The following is an 18428-nucleotide window of genomic DNA, read 5'->3' as shown; positions in this document are numbered from 1 at the left end:
TACTTATTGCAGCATAGAGTAAAACAATTTGCCTGACAATCATTGACATTTCATGCTGTTCAATCATAAATTTTAAACATCCCTGCTAAGGGCAAAAATTGGAGATTTAACTGTTTCACTTGTAATAGTTTTGGCCATTTTATGGATGTTCATGCATATCTGTTTTCAGATAACAGCAGATATATTAACGGAGAGTATTTTGTGTAATTATTTAATCAGATACCCAAAAAGACTCAATTAAAAAAACTTGATTAAATGGAATCATAATTGGGAATCATAGTAATTCTCAATGCCATGTTGAGGACATAAGTGCATATATACATGTTAACCCTAACTACAATCAAAGTTGTAAGCTAATAATACAATAACAAAAGCATGGTGATATGCTGTAATTTACTATTTACAAGAGAGAGCCAAATATTTGCATTTAAAGTTATCTCTAGAAGTATAGTGGTACTGGGCAGGACATTATACATCCAAGGGGTAAAGGAGACACTTACTTGGACCGCAGGACTCGTGAGGTATAAGAGTGGGTTTGCCCTGTACAACTCGGCCTCCTCTGCCTGACGACGGAATTCCTGCCTTTGGGCTGAACTAAGAACAGAAGCTTCCTCGCGTGACATGATGTTAACCGGCAATGCTTGTACATCTGGCAGCGACTTCTTACGTTTGACAATAGGTGGTGGCGCCACCTGAATGGATGAAAACACATTTACTCCTAGACTTGTTGCAGAATTGAAAATAATCTGCCTTAGATAGACCTAAATCAAATGAATTTGAGTTTCTTTCAAACAAATTTCAGCCACATAGCTGGAGACACCGGAAACATTTAACTTCTATTTATACAGTATAAGCCCATGAAACATAATAGCGTACATATTAGATAACTTCTCATAATAGATACAGATTTTGAATATGGGGCCTCAGTATTCAAGAACGTAATTCTATTGGGTGATTAAAGAAAAAAAAAAGCTAGAATAGAGTGGTGTACCTTGACTTGCGCCTGACGCCTCACAATAGGATTAATGTAGAGGGATTCTGTGCGTTTAACGGATCCCTGTCCCATGGGAGTGGGTGGACTGGCTGGGATCTCTTGACCACAAGCCCTTTGCCTCAAGAGCGCTTCTGCCTCCTGCTGTGTAGCTGGGATAGTGTAGGGAACAGTGAAGCCACCACCGACTGAACCATTCCCTGTGAGGGGTGGAGGAGCCTCGCTAGAGATTATAGATGCTGGCCTTGAAGAGCGCCTGGATCCAGCAGTGATGGGCACTGCAGCTTCATCCTCATAAACCCCAGAATCAGGGGTCCAGTCTTGGGCAGTGGTTCGTTGGGCTGATGGAGCGCGTGATCTCGGGTTTATGAGTTCTGGCGGTACTGGAGTTTGTCCTCGAGAGGTGAACCTGTCCACTGATCTGTCTCTGGAAGGTCCTCGAGAAGGAGGTCGGTTGTAATGATCAAAGCGATCGTTCATGATAGCACTAGAAAATCCACCGAAATCCATTCCCTTTTGCTTCAACCCCCGCATCGATGTACGACTGCTGCTGTCGAGAGCGTTGCCTATGTGTTGTAACGAGCCGTCAATACCTGGATTTGCATTTACAGACGTTCTTCGAGGGCCTCCGAGATCGGCTGGCATGTCGCCGCCGCTCAAGCTGTAGGCAGTGTATCCTGGACCTCCCCCGCCTCCGGGAGGTGGTGATAAGGAGTCAGCCTCTTGCGTTACGGTCGCGTCTGTTCTTGAAATGTAGTCATCCATTCCGCCTTTGACATACAGGGATTTGGATCTTGGACCTCCGATCTCGTCTTTTGGCTTCCCTGGAGGCAGTTTCGATATATCTGTCTGCCCTCCACGTGCTGCCAGGTTCGCTTTGATTGCATCCACTCCTGCAAAGTGAGTCAGCAATTAGGAAAACTTCAAGAGTTTTGGTTACACAGTATATTTCTACAGTAAAATGACGCTGACCAGCAACCTGGCAACTAATAATGCTTACACTCAGAGGTGAAAGATGTCGAATGACTTCCTTGCAATAACAGAAAGACAACTGCAAAATAAGTCTGTATAGAAGAATTTTATCTCTGTAAAACAGGACATTGCTATAAGGATATAAATGATTAAACAAAATGAAGCTCTTACCTGGTTGGTGAAAATCTGGAGCAAATTGTTTGGCAAAAATTCTGGCAATATCTGAGTCCTCCCTGGCATGGACTGCTGATTTGTCTGCCTGTTCGGCCTTGCCTCGTGCTGTGGCAGTCCTGCAATGGCAAAATGGAACGCAATTACATAGGAATTTCCCAAGTAAAACATACTGAATGTGGTCTCTGATAAGTGAACAGATATAATAATTTTTTGAGGGTTTCATGAAATTATTGAGTGAATAAAAGGGAAATTGTGGTATGGACAAGATCTGTCACCATGTTAGAGGCTCATCAAAGAAATAAATGTACGGAGTAGTAACATAAAAAGCCTAAGTTTTTAGTTTTGATCTTGATAAGCCCAAAGATGTAAGAGGAAGACTTTTTTTTTTTCTTTTGTTTACTGATTTTGTATAAGAAGCTTTCACTACAGACATAAGATATCCAAACTACATCGATTTGCTTTATAAAAAGTTGAAACAAATTTTTCAGGAGGCCACGAACCATCCCGCCCCCTCAGAAGAAGAAGAAGAAGAAGAAGAAGAAAATATGAGTTAACTATGAGCGATAGATCCGCCGCAACGAATTGATTGCCATCACCAGATATCTAGTTCTCGACTGATGATGGAAAGTCGTGTTATAATATGAAGCTTACTACTACTACGTGGCTTGCGTCTTCTATATGCAAAGGCTCTGCTCACCTAGAAATAGCAATATCCTCCTTCTGCATGGCAATTTTGGCTGCTCTTTGGGCAGCTGCAACGGCTGCTTCAATTCGCTCTCGGAATTTGGCTGAGCGAATGAGGAACACGTGCTTCTTCTTGTTCGATGTGATCAGGACGTTGTTCTTGTATTTGCCTTCTTCTTTTGTGCCATCCTGCGGGACGAGGGAAGGAGAGGGTCAGATGCGGTGAAAAAGAGCAGAGGTATGAAAATGCGGTCAAGAAGAGTGACGCGTCACAGATCGAAGATTAAAAGACAGCTGCAGGGAGTGATCAAGGTGAAGCTGGTAAGAGTCAGCCTACAGAAATAGTCAAACAATGGATATTTCACGTAAAGATATTTGTGCAGACAACTCCTGCTGAAATAATACGCCGTACAATCTGTCAAATGAGATATTGACATTTTAACTAAAACATGAATCATTATACATGCACATAGCTTGCAGGAAAAAAAACTGTGATAAACATCTTATAACATTTGATTGACACAAAGGGCACACCGCATCAAGACATGTTTAGAGAGATACTGTTAAAGTATGTCGCTAGAATTTGCGGAACTACAGTTGTGTGCTATGCTGTATTTCATGCGAATTGGCGGAGTGTTGAGATAAGAGGTCATCTGGTGACTGAAGTCGTGTTTTAAATACAAGAAAAAAAAGAAAAAAAAAGGAAAAGAAAAGGCTACAATATTTCATGGTTTTCACGAGTACTATCCAGAATGCAATAATTTGATATTCAAAATTGACAAAACAAAGCCCGCCCCCTTTCCCTTACCAAAATTAGAAGAAGAAAAAAACTAATAATCAATAAAAAAAAAACCATGAAACACGAAGGTAATGACGCCAAAATAATCAAGAAATAAAAAGTAGTAAAATAAATAAATAAATAAGCTATCTGAAGAAGGTATTCATAATCTAATGAAGGACCTGGCATCGAAGAAATGGATTAAAAACATTTCCTGAACTGAAGAATATGTTATTGGTGACCTCAAAACCTCTTTGGAGCGTGGAGTGAGTAACAAAGCATCCACGAAAGTTACCAGGAGTCATTTTTTTCCTTTGTGTACTGGAAGAATGAGTAAGAATCCCAAGGGCGCAATGATCAGTAACCATTTTGTTCTCTGAAGATAAAAATGGTTTGTTACACGACGATAAAAGAATACATAGATTCTATTGAGTTTGGGTTGAACGTCGAGAAAAAAGATCTGAAGAGTTAACGCAAGTAGTAAAATACCGGGCATTTGAATAGTTCGATATCTAATGGCTATGTCAAAATAATGATCTTCCGTTTTACTCGCACAAGAGTATTTTAAAGGATCTTCTGATCAAAATAGTTTTGTTTCCTGAACTCGAGACAGAACGTAAAACTCGTTGCTGGCAAACCTTCTCAGAACAACTAAGAAATTCTGTTGGAGTTACCTAGATCCGTTCAGACCAGAATGTATATATTTCATCTCAAGTAATTCAACATTCTATGCAATTTTGTTTCTCGTGAACAAGGTGAGATATACGGTGACAAGAATGAAACTTTTCGTAAACAGGATGTTTAAGCAACTGGAACTTCAAAGTTCAAGCGACGATGCCACGCATTTTTACCCTAATAAAGCTCTACTTGTACTTCAATAATTCACTTAAATTTCTATCTATTACTTTGGTAATTTATTATTTTTTTTAAATTACTGACCCCTTCTTTCGGTATTCCCATTACTTTCTGTTACTTTTCTAATAAGCAACACATTCTTTGGACGCTTGAGTTTCCAAGTCAGTGGCCCAGGTGTGCTTGTTCCATATGAATACCGTCCACCTTCTGAATATAATAATAATAATCATGATAACAACGAAAGATTCAGTGGAACGAGAGAATTAGAAAATAATAGGCTTAAAGCTCACCTTGAACGTTGTGACGCCGTAGCCGTACTTCTTGTTGTTGTACCACTCGCCCTCGTACTTGAGACCGTCCGTCCTCTCGGAAACGCCGAATCCGCAGCGCTTGTCATTCTTCCACTCTCCCATGTAGTTCTCGATCACGCTGGCGTCCAGCTGTTCGTCCTGCTGGAAAAGTGCAATTGGAGATTTCAGCTCCCTTGTAATAAGTCAGTCTCTCTCTCTCTATCTCTCTCTCTATCTCTCTCTCAGTATATAACTCGGTTGCTCACTATATTCTATCTGGACCGTGCTTCTACTGCGGTTTGTATAACAAAAGCTTTCGGTTTATGGAACATTTTTTTGCAGGCTATTATATTGTCAGTTCATTTGCATCTTAATACTGTCTGTCAAAATATAAAAACATTTCATATAAGAACGCCGTTCATTTATACAATGCTTTTTCTCAATCTCTTAGACTTGCATGGACTCTATTTGAGATTGATTAATGCTATGCACGAACACACACACACAAGCACACCTAAACATCACCTCGGTGAACACAATGTGCACGAGTCCTTACATGAAATAGATAAATTGTATTCAGGACAGTTTGAAAGCTCGTAATGTCATGACAAGGTTTAGATGAAAGCTCCTAGGTTGTGGGCATTCCTTACTAAAAATATATAAAAGTTCATGAATTTCAATTTTTCTAACTATGAAGTGCTATTCTAACAACATTTGTACGCAACACGACAGTTTGTGGGATGCAAGAAAGTTCTGGAAAGACAGATAAAGAAAAAATAAAGACTAGTCACATCTATTGAACAAACTTCATGATATGCATAACTATGACAGACAAAAGCTAAATGTCTATGGAACACTTTTTGATATAAATGAAGAAAATAAGATGCATCATAACAGCTATATATATATATATAATATATATATATATATAACTATATATATATTATATATCGTATATTATATAATATATACTATAGATATATATATATATATATTGTATTGCCATATATATATATAAATATTTTACATATATATATATATATATATATATATATGTATATCTATATATAATATATAATATATATATATATATAATATATATATATATATATATAATATATGAGAAAATGAATCACGTCTATGTGCTGTCCATTTTCTATGACTACACTGCAGCAAGAAAGGAAACGGGGACAGTGACATTTCATAAAGAAGCAATTCCTTCATCATGCCTTTCGCATGGGTGAACTGAAGCTGATAATGTGAGATAAAACGTTGGGATGAAGGTCCTACAATTTGGCATTAAATCGCAATCTGGGAATTTTATTTTGAATACCTTATTAAATATATAAGCTTTTTCTCGCATTACTGAAGGCGGACTTTGAGTTGCTTAAAATCTCTTTGTCTTTAAGTCTCAAGTTTTTCTTTAAGTCTATTAGTTGTGGGTGCGTATTTCCAAAATGAGTTAAAACGACTGGAAAAAAAACTGAAATGTCACTGAAGGACGACGACAGATGAATAATGGAAACGGCTGATGGCGTCTGTAGTTACAACACTCAGCGGAAACAGTAGCATCAGCATCAGTAGCAGGAGAACGGCAGCGTCAGCGCCGGCGACAGCACACAATAGACACAGCAGAACAGTGTCAGCATCACAGCATCAGCAGCAGCAGCAACAGCAGCATCAGCAGCAGGAGAAAATTCTACTAGACTGGCGCTACACGCACTACACGTACCAACCCTACCTCGATGATGAAGGAAGCATTGGAACCCTCGTCCGGAACGTCACCGGTAGTGTATGCCGACTGGCCTGAGTCTGTGGACATCCACGAAGCCGAAGACCCCGTCGATCGGATGGAACCGGACGCGCGTCCGCTCTGGATATCACCCGTACTTCTCTGACGTCGCATCTTGAGACCCTGTCGAAATTCGGGGAGGTCACCAGAGGGTTACGGGGTTACAAACATAAAAAGTAGTTACTCACGTTTTCCGTTGGAGTTAGGTCCTTATTGTGACCCATTCCATTGCCACTTACGCCAGACTCATATAGCTCATTGCAAGTTTTTAATACATTTGTACTTACCTACGTCTGAGCTGTTGCATATTTAGATATATATGGTTATTTATTTGTTAATAATTCTTTGGTATTTTACTTGTTTTTTATCTTGGCTCAGATAGAATGTAACATTACCTTTTGACAACACTTTTAGAACTATTTTAAGATTTTTTTTTGATATAGCGAAAGGCCGAACAGAAAACACTGCTATGCCTATACATAAATAGTACATCAATATTGCCAATAAATAACTGAACCGCGAACTGGAATTCCAGAGCGTTATAAATCCATGTGAAATATGACATTTATGGCATCCAGGAATACCCATATCGCCTCGGACGTTTTGTTATTTGTTCGGCCTTGCCTCTGATACAAGAAGGAACGCCAAAGAGGAACATATTGGATGATGTTTGTGCTTCGAGATTCTGGTCATGGAAAGCTTCGTGGCTGGTGTTTAAACCATTCGCTAATGCTGGTTTATTTGCAAGTCAGGTACTCTACGGTTCACTAAGCATTTTTATTTTATAGATGGTTTCTTAACAATGCTGTGTAAACCAGCTTGCTCAGTGATGACTATTGGCATCACCAACAGGCAAACGAATGATCTCATCTTCGATCGAACACATTTAAATAATTCTGCTTCACTTTTCTAAACCCGCATCTCAGACTGCAAATATTCATAATTTTTTTAGGAAATAGTCATTACATTTCTAGTACGCCAAAATGAGACAAAAAATATATATAGTAAATGAGCTTTTAGGAGCCTCGAGAAATTTTAATGACCAACCAACGTACCAAGTATGATGCAGGAATGATATGTGATTAGATTCAGTGCGCATACAATGACTGGGTCGTATCTCAAGGGTATTTGATTCAGGTATAGATAAGTACAAAATGTTTGCACAGCAGTTTTTATCTTATTTTATTCTGCCAGTTTTTATCTTCTTATTTTATTCTTTCAAGTTTCAATCTTCTTATCTTATTCTGCCAGCTTTATCTTCTTATTTAATTCTATTTGCTTTTTACTTTGGCGCATACAAAAGCCAACTCACCTTGAATACATTTTTGATGTTACTCGACTTTTCCACGAGGCTCCCTCGTCTTCTGGGTACCTCGTCACTCCTCGCCCGTAGTACGAACCCGCCGCGCCCGTCGTCCACCTGAAATGACAGAATGTGGTCAGTGAGTTGACCTCGGATGAGTTTTTTTTTTTTTTTTTTTTTTTTCTGCAAAACCAATCTCAAGTCAGTCCAGCCGCGAGTGATTCTACATTTATATCCCACAAGTTCTTCCAGCAACAGATGTCAGGGTACACTTCAGAGTTTTCCCAATTTTTCCCTCTACGATATAAACATCCCGTGGATTGTTCTTTTGTCTTGGACATCCTCCCAGGCAACTGACAATCCGCTTGTAAAGTTTTGTAGTCATTCTCCCAGATCTGTTGAGCTTGTTGTAGTTAAAAGTTTTCACTCTGAAGATTTAGTTCCTTGCTTCAAATAGTTAATTTTGTTTTTGCTATTGATGTTTTATAATAATAATAAAATAATAATAATAATAATAATAATAATAATAATAATAATAATCATCATCATCATCATAAGAGATAAAAAGAAAGATATGTTATTAAGATCAGGCAACCCTCTCTTGACCGCCACTTGCTAACAAGAAACAAAGTTTCCTCATTTCTTTTACACTTTTAGGGGAGACTGACAAAATCGGTAAATATTAGCAGCCCAAACACCATTTTCTTTCATTTCTTGAAAACGTGACAAAACTTTGGCTGTAACTAAAACATTCAGTAAATAATTTTTTTTTTTTTTTTTAATTTTGGGAAAATCTCGGAAGAGAACGTGAAGACATCAACAAATTTTCACTTCAATTTATTTTCATTCCATCGAAACACGTGACTAAACTTCGCACACATTCCTCGTCTTCGTGCTAAGAAACTGGAAATATTTAATTTTCGTCTTTTTAAATATCTGGGGTAATTCATAAGAAAACGTGGCAAGTATATTGAGAATATTATATCTGAAGTTTTCAAATGGGAAATTGCTAATTGATTACAAACAATGAATTGAGTTCCTATGGGAAGTTGAATACAATTCTAAGAGAGAGAGAGAGAGAGAGAGAGAGAGAGAGAGAGAGAGAGCAAAGCACATTCTCTTCAGCCCGTTCGTCGAGGCTGTTACATCTGGTCTAAGGAGAAGATTCCACCACTAGCCGTCCCCCCAGAGCGAGTAGTAAGGGGGTTGACACGCGATATACCTCCTGTTGCTTAAAAGGAACCGACATCTGAGAATCTTTATATATGTATATTTAGCAGATGGCTCCACTCTTAATGTGGAAATGGCTTCCCCACACTCCACCCTACACATCCTCTCCCATATTGAGTCATGGGTTTTATCCAAGGGAATCTTAGTTCATTAGCGAAAATGATTTTCTCTTCTCGACTGAGAGAGTGGTCTGCTTGTGTCGGTACTAGCTTAGGCTTAGGCCCATTCTGCTAATAGTTTTAACAACAAAAACACCTCCAGTGGCGACGTATTTATACATTCATCTCATGCTAGTTGAACAGGAAGTTGAACTCTAGTGTTCAGTATTTATTAGAGCGAGGAATACCAACAATAAAAGAAAAATATTAATAGTACAAAATAAAACCGATTCACAGGATGAATCCGTACTGGAATATATTCATCCGCTAATAGAAAGGTAAAATAACCAGGGCTTTAAACTTAAGGTTTAGTAGGTTTTAATGAATCGATAACGAATAGTCTGATGGATGAAGAAAAGAATAATCATAAAGAAATGATTGATCATAGAAAATTATTATAAAAAATATGCATACCTAACGTAAGAATATCTGATGCTGTAAACAGCTATGCATTATGTAAACCAGTGTATATAAGACTTCTTTCACAGATATATCTCCTAGCAAAAGTCGACTAACAAGTAATAGGTTGTCCTTCGTTGTTCCATCTAAAGGAACTTCATTGGTAATTTGTAAACATATTTATTGCTCTCTTGAAACATTTTGTTTGTGCGTCATATCTTTTCTTTTTATTAATTTTGAGATGCTACTTATAGATATATGAATCAGTATATATATTAACTTCTATAAATATATTAGTTAGTTTCTTTACTTATTCGTTTGTCCGAACTTTATTGCAAAATAATAATCCTTTTTTCATAAGGATATATAGACATTATATATGAAAATAGTAATAATAATAATAATAATAATAATAATAATAATAATAATAATAATAATAATAATAATAATAATAATAATAATAATAATAATAATAATAATAATAATAATAATAATAATGATATTAGCAAGCTGTCGTGAAACTGACTAAAATAATTCAAAACTGAGAAGCACCACCAGGTCAAATCACCAAAATGTTCATCATGGGAAACCGCTGTGTGCTTTGGCATTGCTTAATCGAATGACGTCAGAGCTTTCTCTCAGGAGTGGCAGCGAGCGAGTCTTTAAATACGGCTGACTCAACCGACAAAATATTCGACGAGGAAATAACAAGGTGCTTAAAGGAGACGATGAAGAAGAAAAAGAAGAATAAGAATATCCTTCAGGAGAATTTAGAAAAGAGTCGGTTGCTCGTTACTTGAGGAATGTTGTCATATGATACTTGGATGTCAGTATAAGTTAAAGTGATGGCACGTAACCTGCATGATAGATAGGTTATCCTGATAGACCTATGTTGGGATAACGTCCTCTCTCTCTCTCTCTCTCTCTCTCTCTCTCTCTCTCTCTCTCTCTCTCTCTCTCTCTCTCTCTCTCTCTGAACGTTTGACTTACTTTTCTATCTCTGTCTGCTAAGGGATCGCCAGCACCGTCGGATCGTAAGGAAGTGGTGGAACCCCTATTGTTGGCTCTAGGTCTACTGACGGAGGCCTGGCCGAATTGTGCGGAGGTCCTGACGCCGTACCCATGCCGAAGGCCTCTCAGCCACTGACCCTTGTATGTACCTGAGGAAAAAAAAAAAGGGATATTTCAGGATTCTTCAAATACAACCCTACATTCATTTCGGCATCTTTAAAGAAAGTGGGCATTGTACAATGTACACTGTGCTATAATTATAATAAAAATAATAATAAAATCCTTCATTTCAGCTTAGGGCCATATACATGGAATATACAAAATACAGACAGTAACATACACAATCTAGATACATGAGACAACATGATAAAAAAATGAATAAATAGGCACATATCCACAAAACAGCTGAGGTAGCATAAAAGATAGTAATCATAATACTGATAATAACAGTAATAATATTGGCGAAAAAAAAATGCATTGAGCCTTATAACAGTTAGTGTACTGATTATATAACTTAAATTTCAACTAGAGACCTTAGGTGGTTACAGCAGTCAGGTCCCGAGGGCTAAATACGAAAATTGAATGTAAAAAAACTTTAACTTGATGGTATTCACAGTAATAATGAAAAAGTAAAATATCAGCAATAAATATGATAATAATGACAGAACCTACAGATGACATCTTGCCAATACAGAGATTAAATCCATTAAGGGACAAAGGCCTCATTTTCCCATCTTTCCCACAATTTAGATCTTCTTGCTTCACTCCTTTGGATGCTTTGCATGAGCGAGTTGCTGCTGTTTCTCACTCGGGTTACCAGACTGGACATTGTTCGCCTTACAATGATTTTTAAATTGTCCAAGTGGTTTTCTATGAACATCTGTGTGGCGGATTGGTAACGGGGAGTGTTTGTGAGGCGTCTCAAAATGTCATTGTGCACAACAGTCATACGTCTCATGGTCTCTCGGGTATAGTACGTCCAGAGGGAACACCCATAAATACTGTAGCAGTACGAGCGGAAGAGCAGCAGTTTCACGTCACACCTAGGCTCTCTTATTGCATAAATTTGGGGGAGGGGAAAAATCCATAACTACTACTTGGGCGAAAGAAACTGAAGAGAGCCACAGAAACGCGGAGAAATGCTATTCACTGAACCTGGTATTTGTAAATGGTAAAATATCCAAAAAGCAGACCCCTTAACTTATAGAAATACTGACAGTTGGCCTCGCAAGAATCGTTACATGAGTGAGATACAGTATTTAGTTATGAGTGAGATACAGTATTTAGCTAATGTGATTTTTAAAACCTTGTCAATTCAATGCCTTTTTCTATTCATAGTCCAATATCAATATTGATAAATTGTGAAGATTCTGACGAATTTTTTTACTGGAATGGCTGAAAATGCTTTTACTTTAAACTAACTTTAAACAAGAGAACTTGGCTTTTTTTAAAACTAAATCAACTCCAATGCTGAATAAAATAAAACTGAAAATACTTATAAGATGGGTATCAAAAGGCTAGATTGCGTTCCTAAAGGGGAAGTATTATTCTGAACCCTGCAATTGTTGCATTATTTGTTTATTTTCCATATTAGTGAAATACTTATACTGAGGATAATGCAATTATTTTAGAAAATCTGAATATTAAGCAACAAAAATCTGTAAGATATTAGTACTACGTGAAAACTTGAAACTTTTTTATTGCCTTAGAATAAAAAAAAAATCTTTAGGCCTAAAATTCGTAATCTGTTAGGTCTTAGTACCACATTAAAAAAAAAAAAAAAAATTAGGTCCAAGTATTTCAAACAGATGAAAAGGTTCTTTCTAATAGCAGGAAAAGCATCTGTCTTGTCTCTTACCAGAATCGGCATATGTCTCTGAACCGTAGCCATCTTGGAGACCGTTGGCCCAAGTGCCCTCGTACTTGGCTGCCGAAGAGGTGGATTGTCTGACTCCGTAGCGACCTTTGAAACCCTGAGTCCACTCGCCACGGTAGACCCAACGGCCTCTCGTCTCAACGCCTAGTCCATGACGCTTGCCGTTCTGCCATTGGCCTTCGTAGGTGCTGCCGCTGTAACGGACGAAAATAAAGGGTGTTAGTGTCAGCGTTTTGATGCAGAGGAAGAGGCTGAAATAAAATAAAAAGTTAAGAAAGGAATCGTTCGGTGCTGAGAAAGCCATGAGATATACTCTCTTGTTACCTTCTTGAGTTCGAGGATGAATTTTACCACTACGTATGCGATGATCGTGTTTTTATTCTTATGACCGTCATAGACATTCATGTTTGAAAGCAATGATACACGTTTATGCATATGAATATAGGTCTGCCATGTAGTACCTTCATGTAAACAGGTATGAAGTGTTAAATTATATCATCTACCCGCATAACATAAACCGGAAACTAACTGAACCGTTTTCATCATATTTTGCACTTTAGTCATCGCCTATATTTCCGCTTTCATATCGTAGTAAACCTTCCGTCCATTTTTTTTCTTTTTTTTAGCTGCTTTGCCGGAAAATCTGACGACGGGAACAACTTCGCCGAACGTTCGCAGCGTCACGGTCACCATGGCAACGCCCTTGCTGGTGACATTCGACTGTTAAACAATCCAGGCCTTTTGAAAAAGCGTCTGGGGATGTTTTCCATCTTCTCCACTTCAGAATCGGACGAGAGACAGATTCCGAAAGATGCCTACTCGAAGTCCATTATGGTAATCTAGTTGTTGATATGAAATAATAATAATAATAATTATTATTATTATTATGATTACTATTTAACATGATACGAATTCACATGATTTACTCCCGTCTTCCCCAAAACATGGTCACTTGTTGCCAGTCACAAAGTTGCAGTAATGGTATGCATTCATTCACTAACATTTTATGTTGACCTGTAATTCGTTCGTTGTGTGATCAGTATTCTATTTACTGATCCTCTCTTCGCTGATTTTATTCTCAAATAATAGTAATTCTAATATAATGATAATAATAACAATAATAACATTGTACTTGAGCTTCTCAACATCGCTTCATTTCTGTGACGCACCTGGTAATCAGTCAACTGTGATGTGTCACGGGCATCAGAAAGAGTACATAATGCAATCCACTTGGGGGCTAGTGCCGTGAGCGCACTTCACGCGGTACACCGTAGGCATTACTCAGGTTCTTTGCAGCATCCCTTCGGCACCCGGCTGCATCCCCTTTCATTCCTTTTACTGTGCATCCTTTCATATTCTCTTTCTCCCATCTTGCTATCCACCCTTTCCTTCCAATTGTTTCATAGTGCAGCTGCTTTGAGGTTTTCCTCCTGTTACACCTTTCAAACTCTCTTTACCCCCAATTTTCTTTCAGCGCTGAATGACTTCATAGGTCCCCAGCGCTTGGCCTTGGGCCTAAATCTTATATACGATACTACCGTACACAGGGGAGTTCATGTAGGGACTAAGGAGAGTTAGAAACCTGGAATTAATTGTGTATCTGACGGGGGATAGGAAGCGTGGAAATGATTAGGTTTATCCCTCCGGCGAATTAATCAGTTTTAAAACAACCGTCACACTCACTTGCGTACGTCTCTCTCTCTCTCTCTCTCTCTCAGATTTGTGTTTTTGTATTTGTGATTCTTTCTCTTTCTGTTTATTTTGCAACAACATTTCTGTATATATATATATATATATATATATATATATATATATATATATATACATACACATACACACACATATATATATTAACCAAGTAATCCTACGAGACTGGACACCCAGGATCCTTATCTACCACAGAACCAAAGAATGAGACCTTAACCTATCGTAAAGGACGCAAGAGTGTAAATCTGGGAAAACGGAAGCAAGAAGTGATTACTGAAGTGTTCACATCCTTCGCAATTCGTCTTGTTTTCTCTTCCCGACAAACAACGAATCAAACAAACAAACAAACGACAAAGGAAGCAGTCAAGGTGATCTACCCAGATGAAGTCTCTGATATACCAGTCCCTTGACTCGCCTCTCTTTGCACAGGTAACTCGGCTTAAAGGAAAGAAAAAAAAAGGAACCATGATAATCACTAATTGGCAACATAGTCGGCGAAACAATTGCGCAACTCACTTTTGGAGTTCATTTCTTAATGCCATCTCGATCATTCTTTTGGATGAAAAGTTCATTTATGCAAAGACAAAGAAGAAGGAATGGTAAGTTGATATCAGTTTTGACTCGCAAAATCGTCCATGCAATATTGTTAAATGACTTGATATTATTTTTTTTTTGGTCGCCATTTCATCTATATGAAGGCAAACCGCAAAAGAAATAGTAAAATGAGATTGCACTTATCAAGAACATGAAATTTACATAAAATGCGATACGATAATGATGTTTCTGAAAAGCAGTATCTCCCGTACAAAACGAAGAAGAAGGAATGAGTATCAGAAAAAGACACTTATCTTCAATATAACTACAATATAAAAACCAAAGTAGATTGTGTTTGGAATAACAAACTTAGACTCGGGGCCAAAAATGTTTAATTTCGTTTCCTGTGAGAGCTTTTGCTTTGTCTATCATAAAAAAACGGCTCATGTCAATAAAGCACAGTGCTATAACTTCACTTCCTTATGAAATGAAATTATAAGAAATTAAATTGATAATGGCAATACATTGCTATAATTTGATTCCCTTTGACTTGTTTCACTTTCACGCACAATAAAATTCCTCACTTCCTCTGTCACAATTAAGCAAAAAAGTTGAATTACGAGAATTCTCAATAGAGAAACAAACGTCTTCTGCAAGCTGACCTTTCTAAAGACAGCTTGTTACGACAGTAGACACAACATGTGATTTCCTTTTTGCCTTGAATAGTCAAGTTCTTTATTTTGATCAGTTTATTGTGGATGGTTCAAGTAAAGAGAATTAAGGGTCTTTGCTATCAAAGAGTGAGGGGGAGAGGAACGGAAATTACTGGTAAGGCATGATTAAATATATATATATATATATATATATATATATATATATATATATATATATATATATATATATATATATATATATATATATTAAGCGGTTTCCTGGGTTGCAGGGAATTTTAATCAAACCTTCCACAGAGTACCATAAGCAAATTATACACAAACGCAATATATATATATATATATATATATATATATATATATATATATATATATATATATATATGTGTGTGTGTGTGTGTGTGTGTGTGTGTGTGTGTGTGTGAGTGTTTGTGTGATGGGAATTTTAAACAAATATTTACACAGTTTAATAAAATATGAAAAATTTCACACACGCTAATATATATATATATATATATATATATTATATATATATATATATATATATATCATATAATAATATATAATATATATATGATATACGTACATACATACATACATACATACATACTACATATATATATATATATATATATATATATATATATATATATATATATATATATATATATAAGTGTGTGTGTGTGTGTGTGTGTGTGTGTGTGTAATACATATATAAACACACGCACACATATATGCACACATTTATACATATCTGTGAAATAACTCTGTCTGCCAGAGTGCATTATTTTCTTGTATCTCTGAATAAGGCTCTGAATGTCTCAGCAGCTATTGTGGATGAGTGAGTGCGGGTAAGTGTCACTGTGTGGCTGAATCTGTTAGCACGAAAGAGCGGACAGCGTGATCTATCACACTGGCGGATCTTAGGTACTACCTCTCTTACGTAAAAATAATTATTACGACTCTCTCTTTTTTTTTCTCTCTCTTTTCTATATGTTTTATTATCTTTATCCGAATTTCCGTGTTTGTCTCTGTTTAACCCTGCCTCTCTCTCTCTCTATTTACCTCTTCCTTCTTTGTATAGGTTTTATTATCTTTATCCGAATTTCTCTCTCTCTCTCTCTCTCTTCTCTCTCTTCCTTTTTTGTGTATTTTTTATTATCTTTATCCGAATTTCTTTCTCTCTCTCTCTCTCTCTTCCTTTTTTGTGTAGGTTTTATTATCTTTATCCGAATCTCTCTCTCTTCCTTTTCTGTATAGGTTTTGTTATCTTTATTCGAATTTCTCTCTCTCACTCTCTCTCTCTCCCTCTCTCTCTCTCTTCCCTTTTTGTATAGGTTTTGTTATCTTTATCCGAATCTCTCTCTCTCTCTCTCTCAATATCTAAAACAGATATTTGAGAAGTGGTTTAAAAATTCCAAATATGTCTTTCCAGTGATATTGAGCTATACGTAGAAGCTGACCTACTGTCCTAGTTCCATGTATACAATTCGTACCGTTTAGTGTACCCTAGGGACGTTATGTACCGTCTCAAAACTCTGTCCGAACGTACCTTTATTTTGCAGGCTCAAATTGTAGTCAGTATATATATATGTATATGTATGTATGAAATTATGCATGTATGCGTGTGCATGTAAAATTATGCACTATAAATGTGAAAGCAACTTGACGCAATATTTTAATATACAATTTGTATCTGAGAAAGTCAAAATGCAAAACGTAATCTCGATCATTCGCGTACCTCAAAGCACGAATAAATATTCTTCATTTAATTCTGGTGAGAATGTATATATCAGTCTTAACGAATTATCTAAAGAATAAGGCAAGTCAATATGACATGAAAGATACGACTGCAGTGCCCTCTAGCGCCTGGATGGCAATACAGAATAGACAGTGGTTCCCAAACGTTTTTCTGTCATTTCCCCTGCACCCAGTTCAACCATCCAGATTTCCCCCTTCATGTGTATGAGGGAAAGAATATTTAAAACACACTGTGAATATTTACTAATTTATTTTTCAAATGTACAAATATACTGATAAACATATAGTTACAGAGTAAAGTGGATAGAGAGCGGTTAGTCTGAGAGAGACATGAGAAAATCCATCTGAGATTTTTTTAGTTAGTAGGCAATGTAATTATTTCCCCCCTGGTAGCTTCAAATTTCCCCCCAGGGGGAAATTTTCCCTAGGTTGGGAACCATTGGTCTAGAGAATAATATCCTCTTTTCAATACAAAACTGAGCACGCGCACAAACTGATACGTCTAATTGTAATGAAGCGAAATACGGTAGTGATAAATGATATATTTGCAGCATATTTAACAGGAATGACTGCCTGACCTGACTTCTACAATCATTGTAACTTTCATCAGTCAATTTTGTGAAAATTCGAAAAACTCCCAGTGGAGATCTCCAAGTCAAATGACTATTTTTTTTTTTTTTTTTTGTAAACAGAAATGAAGGAACATTTTGTGTCGCCCTTATTCAACTGAATTGAATTGAAAATGAAATATTATCTTTATTTATATGATAAAAATACATACCACGTTGCGCTTCTATTCAAGTTCTTTGACAAGTTCTTTTGACAAGAAACGAATATAAGGCCATTTAAGCAGACGGTCGCAGGGATTCTTGCGTTATTAATTCAATAATAGGCGACTGCTTAGAGCTCATTGCTAATGAAATAAAAAAAAAGGCAAGATCTCTGGAGAAGAAATGAAAGTCATGTATATTCTAATGCTCATAATTGTGCCGGATTTCAACAGAAGTATTAAGTATTTATGAAAATATTTTATCATAATGATTATTATTCAGAGGACGAACCCTATTCGTATGGAATAAGCCCACCAAAGGAGCCATTGACTTGAAATTTAAGCTTCCAAAGAAGAAGTAAGAGGAAGTAGAGTGAAATGCAGAAAGACGAGATCCCACTTATCAGAAAATAATAATTAATAGATAAAAATGCAATAAAATGCAAGAAGAATAGTATTAGGGTAGCAATGCA

At 36.8% G+C, this 18428-nt stretch overlaps 1 protein-coding gene across 3 annotated transcripts in view; it reads right to left on the bottom strand.

Annotated features, from left to right (window-relative positions):
• LOC135219461 (junctophilin-1-like) overlaps positions 1-18428 on the bottom strand; it is a 181920-nt gene that overhangs the window by 1334 nt on the left and 162158 nt on the right. Inside the window, exons 2-10 of one of the 3 annotated variants that reach the window (XM_064256254.1) lie at positions 12496-12707; positions 10617-10786; positions 7849-7956; positions 6477-6659; positions 4745-4906; positions 2835-3010; positions 2135-2253; positions 992-1884; positions 501-692 (exon numbers count right to left, since the gene is read on the bottom strand). In XM_064256254.1, the coding sequence (XP_064112324.1) occupies positions 501-692; positions 992-1884; positions 2135-2253; positions 2835-3010; positions 4745-4906; positions 6477-6659; positions 7849-7956; positions 10617-10786; positions 12496-12707 (2215 nt within the window). The remainder of the gene's footprint in view (positions 1-500; positions 693-991; positions 1885-2134; positions 2254-2834; positions 3011-4744; positions 4907-6476; positions 6660-7848; positions 7957-10616; positions 10787-12495; positions 12708-18428) is intronic. The other 2 variants (XM_064256255.1, XM_064256256.1) reach the window with 2 other exon arrangements.

Source organism: Macrobrachium nipponense, chromosome 1, assembly GCF_015104395.2.
Source record: "Macrobrachium nipponense isolate FS-2020 chromosome 1, ASM1510439v2, whole genome shotgun sequence".
NCBI lineage: Eukaryota > Metazoa > Arthropoda > Malacostraca > Decapoda > Palaemonidae > Macrobrachium > Macrobrachium nipponense.
The sequence above is the reverse complement of the archived record's forward strand: the minus strand, read 5'-3'. Positions and strand labels throughout refer to the sequence as shown.